The 24,028-nt window shown below is 38.1% G+C and overlaps 1 protein-coding gene across 1 annotated transcript in view; it reads right to left on the minus strand.

Annotated features, from left to right (window-relative positions):
• Nucleotides 1-24,028, minus strand: part of SPATA5 (spermatogenesis associated 5) — a 202,729-nt gene that overhangs the window by 175,057 nt on the left and 3,644 nt on the right. Inside the window, exons 5-10 of the mRNA XM_026847883.1 lie at nucleotides 22,651-22,709; nucleotides 20,873-21,508; nucleotides 18,514-18,643; nucleotides 17,835-17,891; nucleotides 16,835-16,958; nucleotides 15,272-15,527 (exon numbers count right to left, since the gene is read on the minus strand). Of these exons, the coding sequence (XP_026703684.1) occupies nucleotides 15,272-15,527; nucleotides 16,835-16,958; nucleotides 17,835-17,891; nucleotides 18,514-18,643; nucleotides 20,873-21,508; nucleotides 22,651-22,709 (1,262 nt within the window). The remainder of the gene's footprint in view (nucleotides 1-15,271; nucleotides 15,528-16,834; nucleotides 16,959-17,834; nucleotides 17,892-18,513; nucleotides 18,644-20,872; nucleotides 21,509-22,650; nucleotides 22,710-24,028) is intronic.

Genomic DNA, 24,028 nt, shown 5'->3' on the forward strand with positions numbered 1-24,028 from the left:
GGAAATATGTAGATTTCCTCCTGGTTCTCATAAATGTAAGTGTACAACACACAAACATGCAGCAGGACTGGAAAGGAAATGATGTTCAGAAGAATGTCATGATGCCAGGCCTTAACGATGTTAAGGAAAAGGCAAGACACTTCTGATGAGAGCGCAAGAAAAAGGGGATTTAATGACCACAGACACAATAGAACCTAAATCTGTTCAAAACAACAAAACAGCTTTGTCCCTGTCTTCCCAGAGATGAAGCTAACAGGGCAAAACCTCCAAATGCCCATACATCAATTCAAACACATTTCTAAACCACAGAGGAAGACAGATAGCAAACATTCAAGGCAAATATTAAATCGGCTCGCATAAGACATCTGCAACCTTATCTATTCCTCTAGTATCAGGATTGTGTTTTCCAAGTTGCTCTAAAAAACAAATTTGTAAGATTTCTCCTACTTTCATTAGAAGCCTATTTCGCTATCTAGCAAAATGACAGATATCTCTATTTGTCTTGATATGCAACAGACGTTCCCCATGACAGTCAATAGCTCTTCACTGCCTTCAGCGATCACACTTTTCAAACACAGGCATAGTTTTTACCTTCTCCTTCGTTTGGCCAAATCATTCGCATACAATACCTATAAATCTCAATGCTAATTCCTAGCTTCCCCCTATAATTCAATCTTTCAAAAGCCACACAAGTCGCACCCACTCACACATCAATATATCAGTGCTCCTCAGCAGGACCAAGCAGTACTATCTGTAGCTCCCGGGCATTCCCCAGAGAGCACAACTACAGCCCCCATTGTGCAAGATGCCCTGAAACATCATGGTTTTCCCACTCTATAATTACGGCCTTTAAGGTCTAATATAATTTGGTGTTCTATTGCTTCTATTGCCAACTTTGTTCTATGAATGGAAACTGGTGAATGTGTCGTTTAGTATATTACGTGAGTATAACCTTATATACAGGTATACACACATCCGCACACATGCAGATAATGTAATATCTGTTATCATGTGTTACAAAAGATGAGGCAGTATGACACCAGTTTGCCTTGCATGACCATAAAAAGACAAACATTTGTTAAATCTTTTCTATATTTAACCAAGCAAAACATCAATTAGGGCTACATGAAAGAACAATAAAAGGGATAAGCCATTTCTGAAAATAGACATGGTTTTAACTTTCAGTGGATTGTGCCTTTTTTCTATAGAGGCACCGGTAGATGCAGACATGCAAAGTTTCTGACAATGACAGGAATTCTGCATTTCCTACAATATATACAACGTGTGAAGAGATATTATATCTCCCCTGTGAAGCAGTACAGATGGTGTCTCTCCATAAACTGCCAGTTATGGCAGTCTGAGCACCTGCATTTAATACCCAGGCTCTTAATACAATAATGGAAAAAAAAAAAACAAAAAAACAAAAAAAAACAACCAACCAAAACAAACGGTTTGTAATTCAGGTTTCCCCCTGCACAGAACATCCAAAACTAATAAGACATATAAATAAAAACATTCCATGAGGCCAAGGAGAAAAATGAAAACCTGGTCACCAGAGGACAAGTATAAAATAACTGACTCATTTTAACAACCCAGACAATTTTCATGTTATTCCTCCCCACCTTCTTCCTTCCTCTGAAACAGTTCATTTTAAGCAAACAAAAAACTTAAGCAAGACAACAGATATTCACCTCCCCCAGATTTAAAACTTACATCCAAGCAAATAACAAACCCTACATCTTATTCTAGTGTCACTTCAGCTAACTCTTTGGAGGGTGGGAACAGGTATTGGGATTGAGTCCTACATTTTCTCTTTCATGAAAGTCAATTCACATGGCACTCTCACTTTAAAAAAAAAAATGAAATAATAAATAACATAGCATGAAATTAAGTCATAGAGAACGCAAGTGATAAAAATCTCTGCTCCTCATTTCTGTACCTATCTGTTCCATCAGATACCAATTTAGCCCAGTGATCATTGGATGCATTTTAATTGTATCACAGTTATCTTTTTTCCACAAGATGGGGAAGTCTTAAAAACAAACAGATTTATTTTAAAAACTGAGAAAGAACAGCATGTAAAAATGCCCAAGGAGAACACTGCTCTGAAGGACCATTACTGCCAGTGCTACTAGGAGTACGAATGAAATTTCAGTCTTCAGCAGTGGGTTTGAAATGCAACAGCCTTGATCCAGAACAGAAATAAAGAGGTCATGGCTTTCCAAACAAAGCCTGAATTCATTTCAGCATGTGCATGCACATGCCACTGCACAGGTCAGCATTTAATTGAAACAATGTTTTACATTAAAACAATAATAAAAAACAGATTGAAAAAGAAAGCATGATTCTTCCTGTTTCCTCCTGTTATCATAATCATTTTTTCCTGCACTTCAGATTGACCTCTAACCAGAGGGGGAGAAAAAAAAAATCTTATTAACAGAAGGATACAAGCCAGTGACTTGCCAGAGGCAAAAAAAAAAATCCTTGTCTTGAGACACTGAAAGATGTATTTAACTTAAGGAAATGCAGGATAGGGTGCAAAAGACACTGCTAGAAGCCACACAGAAGCAAAGGTGGTGAAATACTACAGCAAACCCAAGTTTATTACTATAGAAGTTATAATGCAGGTAAACTGCGCATTCAGACGTAGCACCTCAGAAAAGATCAAGCATCTCTGCTTAGCTGTTGGGCATCTTTCACATGGGAATGCTCTTGTCTGACTATATGTCATTGCTGTAAACTGCCTGAGCACAGCACTTGTTTCAGCTTTGCTTGCTCCTTTTCAGATGCTACTTCATTCTTATGGGTTAATGAATATCAATAGCCTTTTGGCAATAATAGAGGATGCTCAGAAGTGGGCAAGTCGGTTTTCACGGTTTTATTACAGCAGAGTCCTGGGTGAGGGAAGGACGCAGATGTAGTTAGTCTGCCATATGGTCGGTGGGAATGTTTGCACAGGCATGGGCTACCTATTTCTAGTAAAGGGATACATGACTGGTGCCTAGGACTACTCTGCAGAGCAGAAACTTAACTTGGGAGGCAGCCTTTGCAATAGTGTGCAGTGGAGTATAAATGGAAAATCCCAGTTTTAAAAAAAAAAAAAAAAAAAGATAAATTAAAAGAAACATGTGCAATAAGTCATGCATGATTACAAACAATGGAAAGTAAACAATTTGTTCCAGTCCAGCAACTGTGTACTCTACCTCACCAACTCATCCTGTCTGTCTAGAACAGAGGAAACTAAGTGGACAGGAGAGGGAAAAAAAACAGCAGAACACCCTGTCCTGGTACAGACGATCCTTCTTTGGTACCAGGCTATGCATGAGGTTGATAGCATTGTTTCTCTAAGTTTCTCTTGCTCACAGCTTGGCTAAGTGTTGGCACATTAGATCATAATCACAAATGTCTAAGCCTAAAATAGACTCTACAACACTGCTATATTTGTCAGAGTCTGTGTATAATTATACACTACTGTAAATAATAGAAAGCATCCACTCAAAACGATGAACATGTATAGTTTAAGTTTCAAAAACTTAATATGCACAACACTTGAGGAAATTAACTGAACAAAACAAAATTGTTAATCATCCATCTCTCATTGCCCATCAGCTACTTTTTCTGCAGATCCATCTTGTCTGGACTTACTCTACTGGAATCCTAATACCAGAATTTGTAAGTAGCTTCAAAGAAACTGAATTCTTCTTGTAAAATTGTTTACAAAAAGAAATGTTTCTTCTTTCCCCACTAATCTGACATTTCCCTCCAAAATTATTACGACCAAACCCAGAAGACACACACCATTTCTCCCTGTGACAGCTGTCAGATCCAACATGACACTGCACTGCATGGCTGGAAGTGGAATGCTCAACAGCATATGGAAAGATTTCAGCTTCCTAATTGCACCAGATGGGCCATATTTGCATACTATACTTCAAAATTTAACAGTTTTATGCACAGAAAAAGCATTCCATGTAACAAAATAAATTTTGAACTTTAGAAACCATAAGAGAAGCATACCTGACTTCACAGGCAATGGATATAAAAGTTATTCCAGTGTTTAATATTTTTTGAAATAAGAAGCTCTTCTGCTTTCTATTTGGCAATTTTTAATCAGCATGGCTTTCTGCATTCATTCATGACAACAATCCCAAAACTATACTAGGAAGTCTTTTATAGAACTTCAAATATCACATGCTACAAATCACACATATTCTTGAACATATCATAGCCTCATAAACAAAGGGAGTTTATAGCACCTCATTACATTAACATCTTGAACGGTCAAATCCAAGAAAAAAAAAAGAGAACACGTGTTATGTATGTTGTTTGCAGTTATGCATAAATAGAGTAACACAGACACAGCCTGCTTGCCTAGCAGATGGAAGTCTCAACATTCCCTGGTAAGGACCCGGGCTCCCCTGAGAGTGTCCCACAGACACATCCTCACCTCTTCAGTCAATCTTTCACCCTGTGCAGCCCCAGCAAAACAGCTGTCCTACCCATCACGGTGAGACAGCACTAGGTAAAACAAGAGCAGCTGCCACGAGCACTGAGGGACAGCAGGGACGTGTCTAGGCAAAGGCTCTTTCTCCCATTACTCCCCAGATAATGGAGTAACAGCACCAGGTAAGCATCTGACCTCTGTGGACCACTAGCAAGCTTTCCTCTGACCTGGGGGCAGGAACCACCATTCATAGTAGCTGAATAATTCAAATGTGTTCTTCCATTTGCATCCTAAGAAATTTCTACAATGTGGAGTGTTTTATTTTGTTTTGGTGGTGGTGGTTGGTTGGATTTTGTCTTTTTTTTTTCTCCCAGTGTACATAAGTATGGAATCAAACACACCAACAACTTTACCAAAGAATTAAAAAAATAAAATAAAATAAAATCCATGGACCAGACTCTTACAAATGTTTTAAACTTACTTATTTTTTATTTCATCTGCATATAAAATGCATGCCTACTTAAATAAAAATTCAAGAAGCAGAAACCCTTACTTTTTCTCTTGAAACCTTATTCTGCAATCTGTCCTTAGCTGCCAGTGCTACATGGGAAAATCCCTGAAGAACTTTCATATACTGTTTGCACAGGAAAGATAATGCCCTTAAATCCCTTGTAACCATAACATTGCAAATTCACTCAGCTAACCTGAGCACTAATCTACTGTAGGGATTATGTATGCGATTTATAGTCCTTCGTGAGGAGTTCTGGCATTTGCTGGAACATGTCTATGGAGCTGACTAAAAGTTGCTGAGAGGTATAAGAGGGGAGGGAAAGGAAGGAAGGAGGAACTGTATTTTCAAAACTTCTTTCATACAGGAAACAGTTTATTCACAGATCAGGTACACACACATCATTTATCCTAAAACAATGACAACAGAGGGAAATATGGAATACTAGACTGCCTGTTTCTAGCCTGCTCTCATACATAAGAGTACCTAAGCTAAGGTTAGTCATACATGTGTTAGCAGAAAAACAGGGACTGCCAGGCTGCCAGAATATCAAGGGCAGCAAGACAAGAATCAACAGTTAGCAGCTAAATGCTGGTCTAATTGTAATTAGGAACACTGTCAAGTCAGAATATAGCTAAAAGTTAAAGTCAGGAGACTTAGAAAAACTTTGCCTGAAAATATTTAAGCTCTGTCCCCCAACAGTAGCTATTCATTCCATATAGAAATATTAATACCTACTGCTAATGGATTTTACTCCCACAGAACTAACACAAATTTAAAATTAAGCTACATTTCACCAGAGGCTCTTTTATGTTCTTTTATCAATTAAACAAAAGAACTAAGACTGCTTTCAGATCTTAAATTTGCCATTCTATATTCCAGGAAAACATTTTACCTGGAGCATGAGAAGGAGTCAGGAAACATTGAACTTTTCTCCTATAGTGCCATTTCCACACAAATAGTTTGTCTATTGTAAATCTGATGCTACCTTATTCAGAAAAAAAAAAGTTATGGAAAATGTAAATTTTTACTCAGATACTGAGAAAGCTTTCAACTTGGCAACCTGCAGATGAACATCTACTCCAAAACGGGTTAGTCTGGATCTTCTAAAGCCAGCAGAGCAAAACAGAGTGAGATGAATCGTAACGCGGTCAATCCCTCCCACCCTATGTACTCTAAGTGGAACAAAACTCCTACAGATTTTGAGTATGGGAAGAATTGCACCTCAAGTGTATTTGAAATGAAGTCTATTACCTTTGCTGTTCAAGTTACATTTGAAACCAGACTCAGCACAAAAGCTGAAAGAAAAAAAAAAAAGTACCAGTTGCTTCACAGAGACGACACTGTACTTGAGCACTGGATGTTCCCCTGTTATAGTCACTCAAAGAATGTAAGAACAAGCCAACTGATCAAGCAAAATTTTGATAACTAAAGGACAGAAGTGTTAGCCAAAATTAAAAATGTATCTGAATCTAGAAAGACAACTGTGTCAAAAGAAATCCTGCCTAAAACAAGACAAAGTGACATAAATGAGTATCAGACACATCATGAAAAAAACAACAGAGAACAAAATGAAAACAATTGCTTTTCCAAAATTGAAAAAAGTTACTAAATGCTTCTTAAAATGTAATATGCCTTTCAAACAAGTAATTTCCCCAAAAGTATGCTTTTATCTCGAAGAAGAAATAGTTTTAGTCTAAATACATAATTCCAGTTCATAACCAGAGTCTGCTCCAGAACCAGGAAACAGAACAACTGTCTGCATCACAAGCAACGAAGTCTGAATCACCTGTGATAATTTAATGCCAGGTTACTGGAGGGCTGGAATGAACATGAACTCTGTTAGTAGGAGAAAAACACTGCAGTGCTCGTGTGCTAGTAAGCAGTAACAGTGAGCATGGTTATCCTACTTCACCTGGCATATGGGGGAAAATTAGAAAAGACACGATGGGGGAGGAAGAAGGAAATGTGTAAGTCTGAAGAATACTTCTTCCAGTTAGCAAAATGCCAGTTGAGAATGACTGTGTACAGCATGTTGCATTACCAAGAAAAAAAGTCCACAGATTTGCCAAACCCTTCTCAGTGATTCAAGGTCAGGAAGTTGTTTTCAGTTCTTAGATGTGCAAAACCTCTAAAGTTAGCACAGAGGAGCAAGCAGCTAGGATCACTGTCAAAAAAGAAGCCAAACCTGTAAGATAATTTAACAGATTGTGGACTACAGAGTGTCTTCAAAAATCAGTTTAGTTTTTGTCAAATCAACTTCATTCATTCAAAGGTGCTATACAGACAGCTGAGGATTTCTTCTGCTGCTACAGAAATAACATTGCTTGGCACACAGCTCTCATCCAGCTTCGCACCCAGGGAGTTGAAGGCCCTGAGGGCCACAAAATCCGATAAACAGAATAGCAACTACCACACCCCTCCTGTCAGTGTGACTTAGAGCTGGGTTACCAACACTGTATTGATTTTCAGGCTTTGAAGTTAAACACGGAGCACAGAGAAATGTCTGTTCCCACCACAGCTCAGCCAATGACCCAGCCTAAGACAGCATCTGCCCTAAATTTATTCTGTTATTGAGCAAAATGACATAAAGCTAAATTTTCAGAGTCTGCAAACTGAGGAATGATGTTCTGACTGCCATTTCACAGACACCAGTCTGCACAGGTAGGGCTGCACCAACAAAGACTACTTCAGCGTCCTGCACCCCTCACGCCCTCCCAACCAAGCAATGCGTTTTGAGGCTGACCCTCCAACCCATTCAGACACAGAAGTTTCTATACATGTTGCCAGACATGAATAATATTATTTCTTCTCTGCCACTCAAGCTGCAGCAGCAAGAACATGGTGTCCTCTGCCATGAAGGTTAATTTAAAATATTCATGACAGTCTATGATCAACTCTTCTGAAAATATTATTTCCTGCTTATATAAATATCAGCAAACAGAATGGGATGTGCTTTAAACACATTATTCAGTACTCAACCCACAACTGTGTATATGAAGTCAGTAATTCCATCATCCAATTAACTGCAAGCCAGTTTCAGACAAAAACACACTTAGTTATGATGAAACCCAAAAGTTCACATGCTCTGACTGCAGTAAGTGCAACGTTCTCCATATAAAAACAAAAATCAAGTACCATTAGAAAACAAAAAAAAAGACAAATATTTTATATAAGAAAACATAACTACAAAAAGCAACATAAAGTACACCAACATCTCTGAAGAGAGGCACACAGAGCAACTTTTTCTCACTGTATACAAAGACAATCTCACTAAGGAAACATCTGTGCACTCAACATATGCAAAGACACAAGGGGAAAAAAGAAATTCAGAAATTTTGCAATCACATCAGAATGACACCAAACCAAAGTAAAAGGGTAATAACAACACTGTGCAGCTAAAATAACGCTATTTTTATGGAATCTTAGGAAAGTAGTTGAACTATTCTAAATGTTTAAGACAGTAATTCTAAAACCAATTCTGACTTTGTCTTTGCCCCACAAGATGTTTTGGGGAGGAAATCGCAAGAAAGAGGGCAAGGGATCCCACAGACGAGAGTAAGGTTAACACACTCCACCCAGTCTTAAGCATGTTCCTTCAAGCCACTCAGCAGCATACAGATGTAGCCACTTCTGCACAAAAGCCATCATTCTGAGCTAGTGCTCTAAGAAACAATCAAAAAAACCATATGTTGCAGTCTGAGTCCAGAAAAGCCACATTGCTTTGTTATGTGTGCGTGCAAGCAAGGACACATTTAATCAGAACCTGTTAAGACGGCAAACTAAGTCAATTGTTTTGGTTTAAAAACAGCTTCTTCATTAAGGACCCAGCTTTAAAGTTACAGAACACAGCACTAACTTAAAACTCATGAACACTGAAGATGTGGATTGGATTTTCTTGGTCTTCTTACACCGTAAATTAGCATGATGGAACACAGTGTCAGAAAACCCAATTGTTCCAGCCCAAAAATTAATTCATAGTGTTACTCCTGCATCATGTCGGGACTTTTCAGTGAAGTTCAAAATCCAGTGTTCTGCCGTTTCTGCAAAAATCTCTAAATTTCATAAGAATACATTTTTTGGTATTGACCGAGTATACACATTATTAATATTACCAAAAACCCCTCCATTTTCTACATGACCTTTTTATAAAAAGGCAAACAGCCTTTCCCACCTCATTTTGAATGTCCCATGGGAACAAGTACTCAGTTAGAGAATGCAATAGCAGATCATTTCCAACAGCATAGTTTCAATCTTTTTCTGTGCTACAAAAAAAATAAAGTAACATAGTCACGGTACTTTCAGTCACTTTCCATAAAGGAATAAAATAACTGTAGCATGTCAAGCAGTGCTTTCCCTTTAAAATCTGTAACTGCAATCAATTAATTTGAAAACAAACCAAAAACCACCATGCAAAACAAATAATCCCATTGCCTCAGTCATCATCTCCCTTTGTCAAAATCCATACTTCCAACAGTGTCTCAGCCCACATTCCTACATTTAGGATTATAATCCAAGAAAACTATTTACATTTGTTGCACACCCCCAGCAGAACTCCAGTCCAAATCAAGTTGGGAAAGGTTCAGACTGAACCTTTATGGCTTAAAGAAAGGATAGATATTCTTGATGCCCTAACACTAGGCTGTTTCATCAAGACACTGACTGAGCTGAAGCAAAGAACTCAGATTTGAGATACAAGACTGAGAAGCCACATACTGAACGCAGCATTTGTCTAATTGAAAGACCAGTCAGTGCTGGTTCTCGGGGTGCACAGAGACTCACTGTTAAACACATTAGCCCAAACGGCTCACATTTCCTGCAGGTGGCCAGGCTACCAAAACTGCAGAAGCTGGGGAAAAAAAACCCACATAGATCTAACAAAGATACATTCCTGAGTTTCAGGGAAATTTGCTTCCCCATCAATTACAGGGAAAAACAGAAAAGTTAGAAGCCGGCCCTTCATTTGCCTAATTTTTTTAAATTTTTGTTTTTAATCCAAGTGGATTGCAGAAATTCTTTTCTGAGTTGTAAAAAATACAGCAGGAAGTTTCTCAGCTCCAACAAAAGCCAAATACAGTATCAACCTATATAACTTACACTTTTACAGATCTAAATTCTGTATATTGACTGTATGTTGATATATCAATTAAACAGCATGAAGACTGTCTACCCTAGCTGTATTATTCACTAGAAAGCAGAGGTAATAAAAGCAACAAATGAATATCATAGACAATAAGATCTCCAAACAACAGGACTCTTAAAATGATGAACACAAGACAACAGACCATATATGTCTATGCAAGTAGCTTCACAGATTCAGCAGAGTAATACTGATTCATACCGGTCAAAGATGTAGTTCAATTTCTTATTTTTGTAACATCCAGCTCAAGGCCATGAACTGTTACAGTCCCAAAGGCTAAGCAAGGTGATACCGTTAACTGTATTACAATTGGGCAATTTAAAAAAACTTTGATGCAAAACAAAGTTTGCTTCTTTCACAGAAGTCTCAAAGTTTCAGTGGTTGCAATGCAGCATCCTCACTGGAACCAAACAGATGTTACTGCAAAAGAGACCACTGTTTAAACAAAGACATTTGTTCTTCCTCTCCTCATGATGCTATCTTATCACAGTCCAAGTGTTTTATATCAGCACACTGAAATTATGTGTAATGAACACGGATGTTCAAGATAAATTCTAAGAGTTACAAAGCAAATACTTCCTTTCTCTGTAAACAATATGACTGAACCCACTTCTTGAAGAAATCAAGCTATATTTATATTCACCCTCTTGAAATGCTACAGGCAGCCATAGAAGGATAAGTTTATAATAAATTGCTATATTTGGAAACCTTTGTTGCTAAGCATCTTCTAACATTCAGTACAGTTTATACCATTCATGTCTCTGCTACATAATTAACATTTCATATGTTTTTCAAAGAAAAAAGTGCAGTGCTTATCTTTGTTGTTAAGTTAAAACCATTATAACTTTTTAGGGAATTAATAAAAAGACTGTGTGGCCAATTAATTAAAGAGGAAGCAACAAGATCTTAGGGCCATACAAACACTGACATTATATGCAGGGATATGGCAGAGTCTATCTTCTAGACACTGCCTCTGCTTGAGGTAAAACAATTCAGAAGACAGCTGTTCACACTAAAAGACAGTCTACTAAATAATTTAGGACAAGTAGACCTCTCCCAGCCCTAAGAATATGACTTTCTCAGCTGCACACATAATTAAGCCCCTTTCTTGTAATATGAATTCCTCAGAGGGTACTCAAGTCCTCAAGAGTCTACTGTGAGGAGTCCTGATGTCTACAGGATGTGGTCCAGCAACCACGAGGTACCCATCAAGGTATTTGCAGGTTTTTTCTATGCTGTTAACCTATATGAAAGCATGCAGTTAATTGTGGAAACCACAAACATATTCCTAGGCAGCTGAGAATCACAGCAAATCCCAATTTCTCTAATGTAGTCACTACAGATAATGTAACCTAGAACAGACATGAAGTACACTAAATCTGAAAGCATTGCATCTAAGCTGGTGATACTTGCCATGTTAGAAATACCAGTTTTAATTGTGATTTTGCTGGAGTGAGCATAGTTATTTGTAAAACAGACAAATAATACCTGCTCAACATATGAGGGAGGACGCAAAGTACTCTGCCTAACAATTAAGACTGAAATACATAACCATACAGAGCTCATGCCTGTCACCCTGTTGTCAACTCTTGCAACAATACTGTAAGCTTCATGATACCTAGCATTTTTCCTGTAAAGTCACAACATTCTGTGGTTTCATTTTGCGAGAAGCTAGAACTCTGTCTTTAGTAGAGGAAAAGAAGGTATTGGAAGAAAAATACAGTAATATTTTTAAATGCAGATCAGATAATCAGATGTTACAAACACCCGGTTTGTAAAAGTCCAGAGCACACCGCGCAGATTCTCCAGATTTCTTGTCCACCTCTCCTCTCCTTGCCCATTCCAGCATACACACCACCACAGTTCTATATACACCACACACACACAGGGACCTAGAAACATTGAGCACAAGCTGGACATTAAAGGCTCCTAAAACTTCTAAACCACTTCCATGAAAATGCAGAGAGTTGCTGAACAGAAAACTTGCCTGTCTGACCCCAGAAGTACCACTAAGCAATTCTTGCACTGGAGAACAAACAACTTCTGCCAAGAAAAGAGTTGGAATATGCTTAACTCCACAATAGCTATTTACTTTTCATTAACACATGTTCTTCAGAATTATATAGAAGACAAACGTCAAAGCTTTTATAAGGAAGTATCTTAGGAAACCTAACTATGGATGCAAAAGCGAAAGGTTTGCCTATCATAGCCCTACAATTACTACATTTACCATGTTACATTAGTTACTACACCCTTGTTTTATATAAGCAGTATATACACAATATTGCCCATGTTAAAAAAAACAGAGTTGAAGTATAAAGATAAGGAAGGATGTATCGTTTGGAAATTCTCTAAACTTTGTATGAAGAATATAAACATACTTAGCATGTAAACTTTCAGGCTTTTGAGCCACAGAAGAAATACCTAAAGATATAAATGAGGTAATCGGGACTCAAGTCTCCCAAAGACCACTACTGCAATACGATCAGCAAACAACAATAATCGTGTACCAAAAACTGAACATGGCATTCTGACTTCAGAATTCCTGCTTCAAAGTTATTCACCTGTACTTATCGCACACACCATGTGTGAAAGTGGCACAAGTAACCTTAAAAGCAAGAATTAACTCAGATATTGCTCAAATATTAAGTGGCTTGGTTATTTAGAAATGAGCACCAGCAGTCTTAACTATATGTTTATATCATGTTTTATGTTGTAATATATAAGAAATATTATGTTCAATTCTGAGCCCTACATTACCAAAAGGTTGACAAACTGGAGGGAGTTCAGAGAAAGTCAACATAATTTCTCAGAAGGCAGGAAGGACTTATTTATGAGGAAAGATTAAAAGAGCTAAATATTTATAGCTTGGCTCAGTAATGAATGAGGAGGTAGGGGACATGAGAACAGCCTAGAGATATCTGAAGGGTGTAAACACTAAGGAGAGAGAGTGAACGTGTTATACAAGGATGTACATAGAAATAATGGGATAAAACTAAACAAGGAAAACTTAGGCTGAGTATCAGAGAGCATTCCTGGACAGCAAGCTGTCTTGGCCCATGGCACAGTTTAAGTGAAGCAATAGAAGCCCATTGCTTAGAACAACAAACAAGACTAGACAAAACACTGGAAAATTTGCCACATGGAATAACCTTGCTCTGCTGAGGAGAAATATTACCTCATAAAAGTTAGTCTTTACTAAGTTTAACTCCAGTGAAAGCAGTAATATTTTACAAGGTGTTGAAAATTTAATATAAAAAGTAGATATCAAGAGTGTAATCAGGAAAAAAGGATCCAACTAAGAGCGTTCCTTAACCATGAGCAACTTATGTTTATGTAATACTTTGACCAAATGCTTCTGCAACCCTTTGGAAAGGAAAAATACATGTGGGCTGTAAAGAGTTAACAGCGCTGGACTGTGTTCTCCCCAGCAGAGGTCACTCCAAGATAACAAATGACAAGGAAATCTAGCGGCATGGATTCAAACTTCAGGAAAAAAGCTCAACAGAATGGAGACATCCTCCTTCCCTCATTTCCAGCACTAGCTTTGGATGCAAAGCTCACAAATAACAGCATGTCCTGCAATCAGGCACAGGTAGATGCCAGAAGTTTTGGATCTACATAGCATGTAACGTTCAATTTGCACAACACTCAAAATTTATTTTCTAAAAGGCCATCACAAAGTGGGTAAATATTGCCTATTTGCAGCTGGATTATGAAGTGTCCAGAATCACTGTGGGCATGCACAAGTAAAGGCTAGGCTGGGTCATGTTTGGAATTGAAACCGTAACACTTTTCACTGAAAATTTTAGAATACATTAGTTAAGTATTTACTATGTGAGGACTGTGACACAGGCAGACTAACACAGGCTTCCAAAAACACAGAGGAAGGAAATAAAAAGGGAGTTTATATTTTGTTGTTGTTGTTTGTATATATTTGTTTTAAAAAGAACGTTTGCTAAATTAAAACAGAGCTTAAAACACAACTGAAGCCAACAGAAGAGTGCTATAAATAGAATAGTCTGTGTCTGTACATATTTTTTTCTTCCTGATCCATACAAAATTCCACAAATTGAGAGCTATCCCTAAAAAATTCTGGAAACTGGCAAGTAAAAACCTTGCTGTTCCAGGTGCCATCACCTCTAATAAAACTTCTGTCATCTTCAGAGTTAATTCTGATGCAAGAATTAACCATGCACTGTGCCAGTGCCAGAGGAAGCTGTCCCAGTGCCAAAGAAAATAAAAGTAACCAGCACATACAGCAAACATGTATTTGTGAACTACAAGGGAGAAAATATGCATAAGCAGAGCTGAAGAGTTGTATTTTGACTAGACTGTTTTAAAAGGCTGCTCATGGGTAGATTTAAGGTCCAACACTTCAACCACGTAAACGCATTCTAGCAAAATGTAAGAATTGAGCATACTTTTAATATTTCATCCAATGAAAACAGAAGTGAACTCATGTTTAAGTATCCCCTGGAACATACTGAACCCTGGCTGCATGACACGTGGATAATTCTCCAGGGCTATGCTTGTACCGGAGGCCAAGGGACACTTTCCAGCCCCCAGCTCAGGACGTGCTCTCCAGCTCTCCCAGCTCCGCTGCACAGGCCGACCCAGGTGCATACAGTCCCCTGGCCCCGGTCACAAGCTCCTCCTCTGGAGACAAACGAAATACAGGCACAAAATATGGAAGGGAACTGCAGCAAACACCGCTCAGGCCCACAGTCTCAACATCCTGGGAACAAGGACCTGCAGGACAAGGTGTCTAGCCTGAGTGGGATTTTTTGTATGGAAGGGGTAGGCTTTACAGTAGAATTGGATATGTCAGGTAACTCATCAAACCATTGGTTTACTGGGGGATAGCTTGCTAGCCAATATGCTAGCAATGGCACAGGGGATTCCCCAGTGTTGTTAATCTTAACATTCCATTTTAAAAATATATTAATATTCAGAGTTTTTCTGACTTACCCAGGAGCAGACCGGTATTCCTCATAATCCAGAAGGAATATTCCCTATTCCATTCCTCATATTTCTCATTCTGTGTCTTGACACAAAAATTAATTGAATCTCATTTTTAAAAAATCTGTTAGTACACACCGTGGATTTTTAGGTTTTTAAACAAAACAAAGAAACTAACAATAAAGTAGGATCCTAAATAAGAAATACAATGTCTCACCTGCTTCCTTGCACAAGGCTGCTAAATCTGCACCCACATAACCGTGTGCACTATCAGCCAGTTGCGCCAACTCTGCTGCTGTGAGCGAATGGGGCACTTTCTTCAGAAGCTTTTGGAGTATGTCCAGGCGGTCTTGGGCATTAGGAATTCCAATTTCTATCTCTTTATCAAAACGCCCAGGTCTGCGCAGTGCTGCATCCAGTGCATGAGGACGATTAGTGGCCCCAAGTACCAACAGCTGCCCTTCACTGCCTTCCTGAAGGCATCAAACAATGCAAAATATTAATTTTAAAATACAATTAAATGTCATGTATCTTATAAACGTACTTCTCGCTTACTTTTCCTAACTACTACACACATTCAAATCTTGATGCTAGCTCTAAAGGAACAAAGCAAACTCTTCAGAATATATACCCAAGTAATTCCACCCAACCTATCCCTAATTGCAATTTAGCGACACTACAGGCTGCATGTGCATACAGATAACACAAGAGAAACTCTACTCCAAGACGCCCTCATCCCAGTGTCTCACACTTTAATCCCCAGGAACCTGCTTTCCTATATGAGGAAAGCAAGCACCAAGGAAAGAGAAAGCAGCATTTAAGCTAAAAGGCAGCGTTGGCACAAGAGCAAAAAAGTATCAGCAGACCTTGAATAAACATGGTTGGAAAATGGATCATTTAAGGTATCAAAACCAGCTGAGACAGGAGGTTACAACGCTTCCTATAGGTTCAGTAGGAAAAACAAGGTCAAAAATCCTAACCAATTTCTCCAAGCTCTGCTTTTTCCCTTTTAGAATGAGGCTAAATCAGCTAGGAGGTCTCCCACAGTGCCGTTCTCTTTTTCTGAACGAAGCACTTTCTCCATTAATATCCACCAGCCTTTGCCATCGGAAAATAAATTCTGCTTGTAAACAGCTTCAGACTGGTCAACTCAAACTATAATGCAGGAAAACAATGAGAAACTTGCAGAGTACATAAACAGCAGAAACTCATTTTTATCCCGTGAGCAGATTTCTTTCATATTTCCTGCTAATAATAACAAAATAAAAGATTAGAAATTGGCAGACTTTATGGGCTTAATCCATAATGTACTAAAGTCAATTAAATTTACTGTTTCTTCAGTAGGCTTTTGTTTATGTCCTAAATACTACTATGGCAATCCTGAAGTAGTTGTTGTTGCCTTTAATGATGCAGCCTGCATATCACCAGAGGTATTTTGGTTACTTTGATTTCAGAGCAATTAAAAATATCTGGCTTAGTTCAGTGATGGGCTATCACTAAAATTTTAGTTTTATTTCCAAAACTACAAGACTAGAAGGCAAACGACAGTGAATGGAATAAAACTTACTTTCTTTTAATCTCACAGTTATCAGGAGACATTCCCTTCCTATGTCTTCTGCTTAGCATCCAATAAAGCATTAGTTTACTACGTAAAGTCTCACTTAAGCCTATTTTCTTTTCCCTCAAATGACACATCTAAAATTGGCTGCATTATAGCCGCAAAATTATTTTGTTCAGCTAGTCCCCACACACATTAACTGTCTCAGTGCAGTCTACTTACTGAGCCAATGCCATCCATTAATGTCAGCAATGAAGCAACAACTCTCTTTTCAACTTCATTCTGAGCCCCTTCTCTCTTCGGACAAAGTGCATCCAACTCATCTATAAATATAATGGAGGGGTGACTGGGGAGAAAAAAAAAAATGGGGGGAAAAACATTAAGGTGCTCAGGTCAGAAAGATTTAAAACACCAAGGCACAGAAGTGCAAAGCTGTTTATGGAAAACGTCCAGTTCCTACAAAAATTAACAAGCATCCCATTCCTTTAGGCAACTGAAGGTTTCAGCCTTGAGTATGGTGCTACTCAAAAACATAACTAAAATGCCTAATATATTAGGCAACAAATACCTTTAAGATGACCTACCAAGCTACTTTTCTATGACTCTCTCCCCAAGACTCAGCACTAAATATACAACTTTCATGAGTAAAGAGGCAGCATTTTATTTGCCACTTCTACACATACCGTATGCGGCAGTCTTTCACTAATGTGTTATGAACACCAAGCATCTGGAAGTCTAAAGTCTGCCTCAACCAGCTTGAATAAATTTGGGCAGAATGCCACTCTAATCCAGAGGCATGCTATAACCCATACCAACACTAGCTTCATTTAGAGCTGGCTTCTGTGTCTCAGCACAGTACTACATTGGTCTCCGAAGATAAAACTAGACAGCAAAATTCGGATCCAGGTGAAACTCTGGCTCATGCTTCCATCTGTGGAAATAAGCGTACAATACACTAACGATACAGATCGAGCGATTTGGCACCGTCTGCAACAGTCCCTTAAAAGAGGGTAGTGTCCAAAAGCATTTAATAGGCATACTAGAATTTCACTGCTTTCCTTAGCTAAACTCTAGATAAACAAATTTATTTCCTTTTAAAAACACTGCAGGAAAAAAATTACAATTCAAAGATTCTCACAAATGTTTTTCTTTTAAGAACATTAACGCTGGAACTAATAACACAAGTAAGTGACCGCGAATAAAATTATCCAAAAGAACATACCGCAGAGAAGCTTCAGCAAATATCTGACGTAATCTTGATTCAGACTCCCCATAAAACCTATAATAATTAAAATATTTTATTAAAAAACATTTTTTGGTCTTTTCCAGGCAACTTGGAAAATACTGCTCATGTGCTCCAAAAAGACATTAGCACACCTTTTCAAATCCCAAAGTATATGCAAATCTACAATAGTATTTATTTTCAAAGGACAAGAAATTAAGGTTAAATGGGGCACAGGCAAAGATATAACCATTTTGCAACTAGAAAAAAGATTAAAGGGAAAAGCTTATCTCTTCTGTTAGAAACATTAAAAAAAAAAAAATAATCAGCCCCTGGGAACATTAATCTGTCCAGTATCATCTTAATTTCAAATATGCTTTAACAAGCCACTCTTCTTGTTGCAGAACTAACATGCAATTGTAGATGCAGTTTTAGGCCCCTCTTTAATGCAGTCCATGTCTTAGACAAATTTCTTGGCCAAATCCAATAAATCTCTTTTATTGCAAGAAGAAACATAAGCCCTACTTGAGAGAACCCTTTCCCATTTGTTTTTGACTCTCTTGGGCCAATAGCCGATAGCCAATTCTACATCTACATCTATCCACAATGGATAGATGCCAGGACAGATTTTGGGCTAACATATTTATAGAATTAAGGAAAATAAATTGGGTTGACTTACTTGCTTATTATTTCAGGACCATTAATAACGGTAACATGAGCGCCAACCTCATTCGCGATGGCTTTGGCAATCATAGTCTTCCCAGTACCTGGAGGGCCGTATAATAGCACTCCTCTAGGAGGAGAGATTCCTTTAAACAAGCACATGCACACAAACAGAGAAGAAAGTTAGTTGTGATAAGTGCCAGACTGAACAACCTGCACTTGCACATTGCACTGTCCCAGTTATTATCAATTATAACGTGACCTCAGCATTAACTTCTTTAACAGACATAATTTTGATAAAATTGTGGGCTTTCAATGGGAAGAACACTCTTGGAGACATGAATCTACATTTTTCCCTTTTAAAGTCCAAATAATTCTATTCAAAAAGCAACTATTTAAACCATTGTATTTTTCAGTAGTTCAACACTGTAATTCTCCCTCCACATTGTAGTGTCTGTTTAGGTTTGGGTTTTTTTCCCAAAAGTTACTGGACTGAGTACCTAATGACTATGGATGTATTTAAGTTACTCATGATTCTTACAGTGTCATTATTACAGATTTACAACATCAGAAAACCACTTCTCCAACACTCAAAAAAAATTCAAATATACTGTGAGGCTTGATTCAAGAATATTTACAAAAAGATGAAAAACACACACCAAAAGGATGAATTTGCCTCTCTAATGGCAACTGTTAAGAGCCAAAACAAATACTCAGGCACAGAACAAAAGGGACCCTAGAATAATAAGGTACTAGTGTGTCCAGTTAAAACTGGACAGAAACTACAGGTAACTGCTTGAAGGAATATTATGATTCCAGGTGAAGAGTCAAAAAAAAAAAAGGTTTCAGACTAGCAAGGGCAAATTAAATGGGCACAAGGCCGAAAACAGGTGAAAAATTATAAAGCAAAACAGTGACACATGTCTGACAAAGGACTGACCCTGGCACAAAAGACATTGCTGGAACACAACCAAATTAAAAACATTGGTTGGGTACTGAAATACCAGACAGGGATTGGTACTTGAAGGGCAGGTCACAACCCCAGTGGTGACAGAGAATAAATACAGCTTGTGTGGACAGAAAGCCCAACTCTTAGGAGCTAATATACTCGAAAATAAAAAAACATATCTGCTAATGGACAGAGAATAGAAATAAAGTGTCTTTACAACAGACTACTTCACAACAGTCCATTAAAGCATATGCTGCTCCCTCATGTGGTATTTCTGATACCGGCAAGAAACAGAGCTGCTGAAGCAAAGGTCTCGCCTCCACCGGCAGCCTCGCTGCCCAGGAGCGGACAAGGACTCTCAACAGTTGGATGGTTACTAAAGGTTTGTAGCTGGGAAGACAACACCATCATCTCTCATTTAATTAGTAGAGAATCTGATCAAGCACTTCTGGGACTAGGTGTGAAGAAGGATGACGCTGAAGCAAACTTTCTAACACAAAACCACGTGGTGATGCTGAGGCTGGAGATCAGTGAACTGAGCGGGACCACACATGGATGAAGATGCCTCACATCATCCCAGTCACCTGCCAATCATGCCCAAGCAACACACACCAGAAGAGTCACCTGTGTATTATGGACATTGTCCCAGTGATCACTGAAATTACCTCCTCTGTAAAGCTTATGTGGGAAGAGGCAAAGCAGAAAAATAAAAAGCCTCAAAGACATGATATTAAAGAAATATTTATAGGTAGGAGCCCTGTCTCACAGTGATGCACACCTAGACAAGTACAATGAGCAGACATGCCTGCTTTATGGACATATTCATTTGTAATAAATACATATACATTTGTCAAAAAAAATCCTCTAAGTCCATATTTATGTTAGATATAACTTTATATACGGCAACAGTGATTGGGTTAGTTTTTCCACTCTGTAATTCCATACTAAACGCACTGAGCAGTTTGAGTAAACAGCCTCAAACACTTCCTTAAAATCTTGCAGGAACACTACATATAATTAGATTTTTCAATTATATTGAAAAATATAATTAGTTGACTCTACCAAAACAAATAAAATATCTTATGATGACACAAACATCTGTACCTTTCAAATACCCAAGTATAGAATTCTTTCCTATTTGCCATAAATTCTGTTTATGCATACCCAAATTTCCTTAAGAGACACATATTTATTTCCTACTCAATTATTTTTCACACAAGCTAATCATAACACCTTCATAGTATCCATACAGTATAATTATAAAACAGTTTGACATTGCTTGGATGCACAAGTATACCAGATCAGTGTTACATAAAATTCTGTGCATATTCTTAGAATAAATTGGGGTTTTTTTAAAAAAAAAAAAAGTCACGTGAAAGAAAAAAAAATAGTATCAAATAAAGAAAGCCAACTCTTAGCATCATACCATAACTCTTGAACAGTTCGGCTTGCTTCAAGGGCAGTTCAACTGTTTCTCTAATAGTTCTGAGCTGGCTGCTTAAACCTCCTATCATGTCATAGGTGACTCGGGATTCAAAATCACCATCTTCTGCTATATTGAGCCTTGTTTCAATAAAACTGATTCTAGTTCTTGAAGAAATGAAATAAAAAGCGTCTGTGTTGCTTATTGCTCCAGCTTTGCCAGTTAGTGGGAGTCCCTCACTGCCTCCTTTCCCAGACAACTCCAAGCCATTGGTGAGGTCTGCACCATCTCTCTTGCTGTAGGTTTTATCTCCCTGAGCAGAGTCTTGTCCACTGGCTGCCACAGCAGAACTGGGTGTAACTGGTGAACCTGGCTCCATCAGTTTGCTTGGTGTGCTCACAGATGCAACCTCTGGACTAGTGTCAATGTCCATCTTGCTGAGCTGCAAGGACAAATCTAACATACTTGTCTCCAAATCAGACTTTTCAGGGTCTGGCTCATGCATATCACTGGAAATGGCATTGCCCTGGGCAGTCAGCTCTGCACCATCAGTTCCTTTCACCTTCATCACCATGATGTTACAAAGTTTGCCATAGAAAGTGAAGGCCAAGAGGTTTCCTGGTAAAACTATTTTCCCATCTATGAGAAGATCAAGAAAAAAAAAAGATAAAAAAAGACAAGGGAGAAATTTCAATCTACTTTGATAGCAATAACATTCATACATTCTTCTATCAGAATAATTATATACCAGGAAGCCTAGAGAGTGCTCTATATTAACACACAAAAGGTAGTTAGGTAATTTCAAGGTAATTTAAATGATCATTTTGTACACAAGCAGACTACTGGATAAACATTTGTCAGTATCATACATAATCTCTCACACTAAACGCATCATTAATTTGAGGATTTTAAATTTCATACCACATACAAAGTGAGATTATGGAATCAGTATCATAAGAAGTAAAAAATTTGTATTTGCTGTGTGCCTTATCAGCATGCATTATTTCATGTTTAGCCCACCTTGTTCGAGAGTCTTGGCCTAAAAAAGGTAAGGTTTTAGCCTTTGTGTTGACAGAGAAAGATCAGGAAATTTGAGCTGAATGCACCCTACAGGCACAGAAAAACAAAGGCAAAAATGTAAACAAGATTTATTATTTCCAGCCAAACTAATGAATTTGGAATGCAGCTCATGTCTCCTGCTTCTTAGTGTAGCAATACTGTTACTAATTCCTAAACCAGAAGATTCCTTTTCAGTAGAACAATTTGTAGCGAGTGCTTTGAGCAGCACTGCCTTCAACAACTTACCTTGCTTTTTCACCTTACTTATACATATCTACCACTCAAAGAGCAATTTTGGTTATTTACCACCAACATTAAAAAAAAAAAAAGATTCATAGTATGAGGTTTCATGTTAATACTGATCCCTTATCTTGTTTTTAATGTGTAGTATTGCACTCTTCACAGTGCAAGTAAACTCTGAAGTGCATGATGCTACCAGCCTGAAGGCCAGCAATGATTGCTAAACAATTGTAGCCTGAACAAGTAGTAGATATAATGGACAGAAGGAATTGAATCATGATTAATGTAAATTAGATATTCACAGCATGGCAAAATTATTTAGGCCAAAGAAGACTGAGCCTTAAAAGAAGTGTGAGCAGAATAACGTCCTGTTTTGCCGTAAGGCCTTGATTAAGAACACAGAAGCAAACAGTCTTACATCCAAAACTTGATAATCTACTACACAAATTAAACAATCAAAAGAGACACAGCAAAACTTATACCTAGGTTTCTCAGTAGACAAACAGACATTTCCTCAGCATTAACGGTGGCATCTTTGTCCCTGTGGTAGAAAAAAAAAAAAAAAAAAAAAAAATATTTTCCAAGCAGTAACTACTTCAAAACCAAAACAGAGTCTGCACCTGGATGCAGCAGGATGATGAATACCAACTATTTTACAATATATGATTTAACCCCACAAACAGAAAAGATGGATGAGCACTTTAATATCTTCAGCGATAAAATGATATTATCTGAAGGCTGCAGACATATAGTAAGAAAAGAAGCACACATTTAATTTTGGGTTATTTTTTCCATGCAAAATGCTGTAATAAACAATATCATAAGTTACATTTATAATATCTTTAAGTTTACAAAAATGGAACACATGCTTCTCATCTCACCAGGCAGAATGGCCACTGCTACATTTACTGAATTGAAAAAATTACAGATAAGGTAAATTTCTTTCAGCTCTGCAAACACACATACACATCTTCCATTGATTAAACTAGCGCCCTGAGCACTCGCAAAACTCTGCATATCTGAAGTGACTCAACAGATCAGCCTTAAGCCACTTCCCTCACCAGCCCTGGCCAGGCCTACAGCATTTTCTCAGACACTGTCTCATCACTGGGATGTAACACACGACTGAACACCTGTGCTCTCAGCCCAAAGGAAATGAAAGGTAAAAATTATCTCATGTGAACTTCCTCTGGTGTTCATATTAAAACATTTTACATCACATTTACAACTCACTGAGACCAGTGACATCACTAACTCTCCCTGCTCCTCAGATACACTACAACATATAAGGCTGTGGTGATGCAATATTTTTCAGTGATGGCTTATCTATACAATCTTTTTCCTGCTTCATTTGTGGCTTCACCTTTTACTAAAGCCCATTAAACAGTTTTTTAAAATTCCTTGGGATTTACACACACACCCCCCTCCAATCTTTACGAGCTTCACACATTAGCCCTTCTGTTTCCACAACAAAATAAAGGTCTCACTACATCTGTTTTGCAGACGAATGTCCACAACCTTTGTAAGCACTTACACCAAGAGCTGAACAAAAGCACCACTAAAGGCATTTAAAGTGGATACAGACGCTGCAAACAAAAGTCTGATCAACCGGGGGAGCTCTAAACCTAGAAATAAAAACCCATTTCTCAATTCTACTGATCAAGAAAGCAATTTGAGGGAAAGAGGGGTATTATGGTAATTTAGAGGAGAGCTCTCAAAATACCCTATCCGTTTCTGATAAGCAAACACATACTCAATTACGCTGTTGGGGGTCTGAGGTTGGGGATTGATTAATTTAACTGGAAAAAAAAGCTAAGGTATGCATGCAAGCACCCCACACGCCCCCCCCCCCCCCCCCCC

Source organism: Athene cunicularia, assembly GCF_003259725.1.
Source record: "Athene cunicularia isolate RWA chromosome 4 unlocalized genomic scaffold, athCun1 chr4_part2, whole genome shotgun sequence".
In the NCBI taxonomy this organism is placed as follows: Eukaryota; Metazoa; Chordata; class Aves; order Strigiformes; family Strigidae; genus Athene; species Athene cunicularia.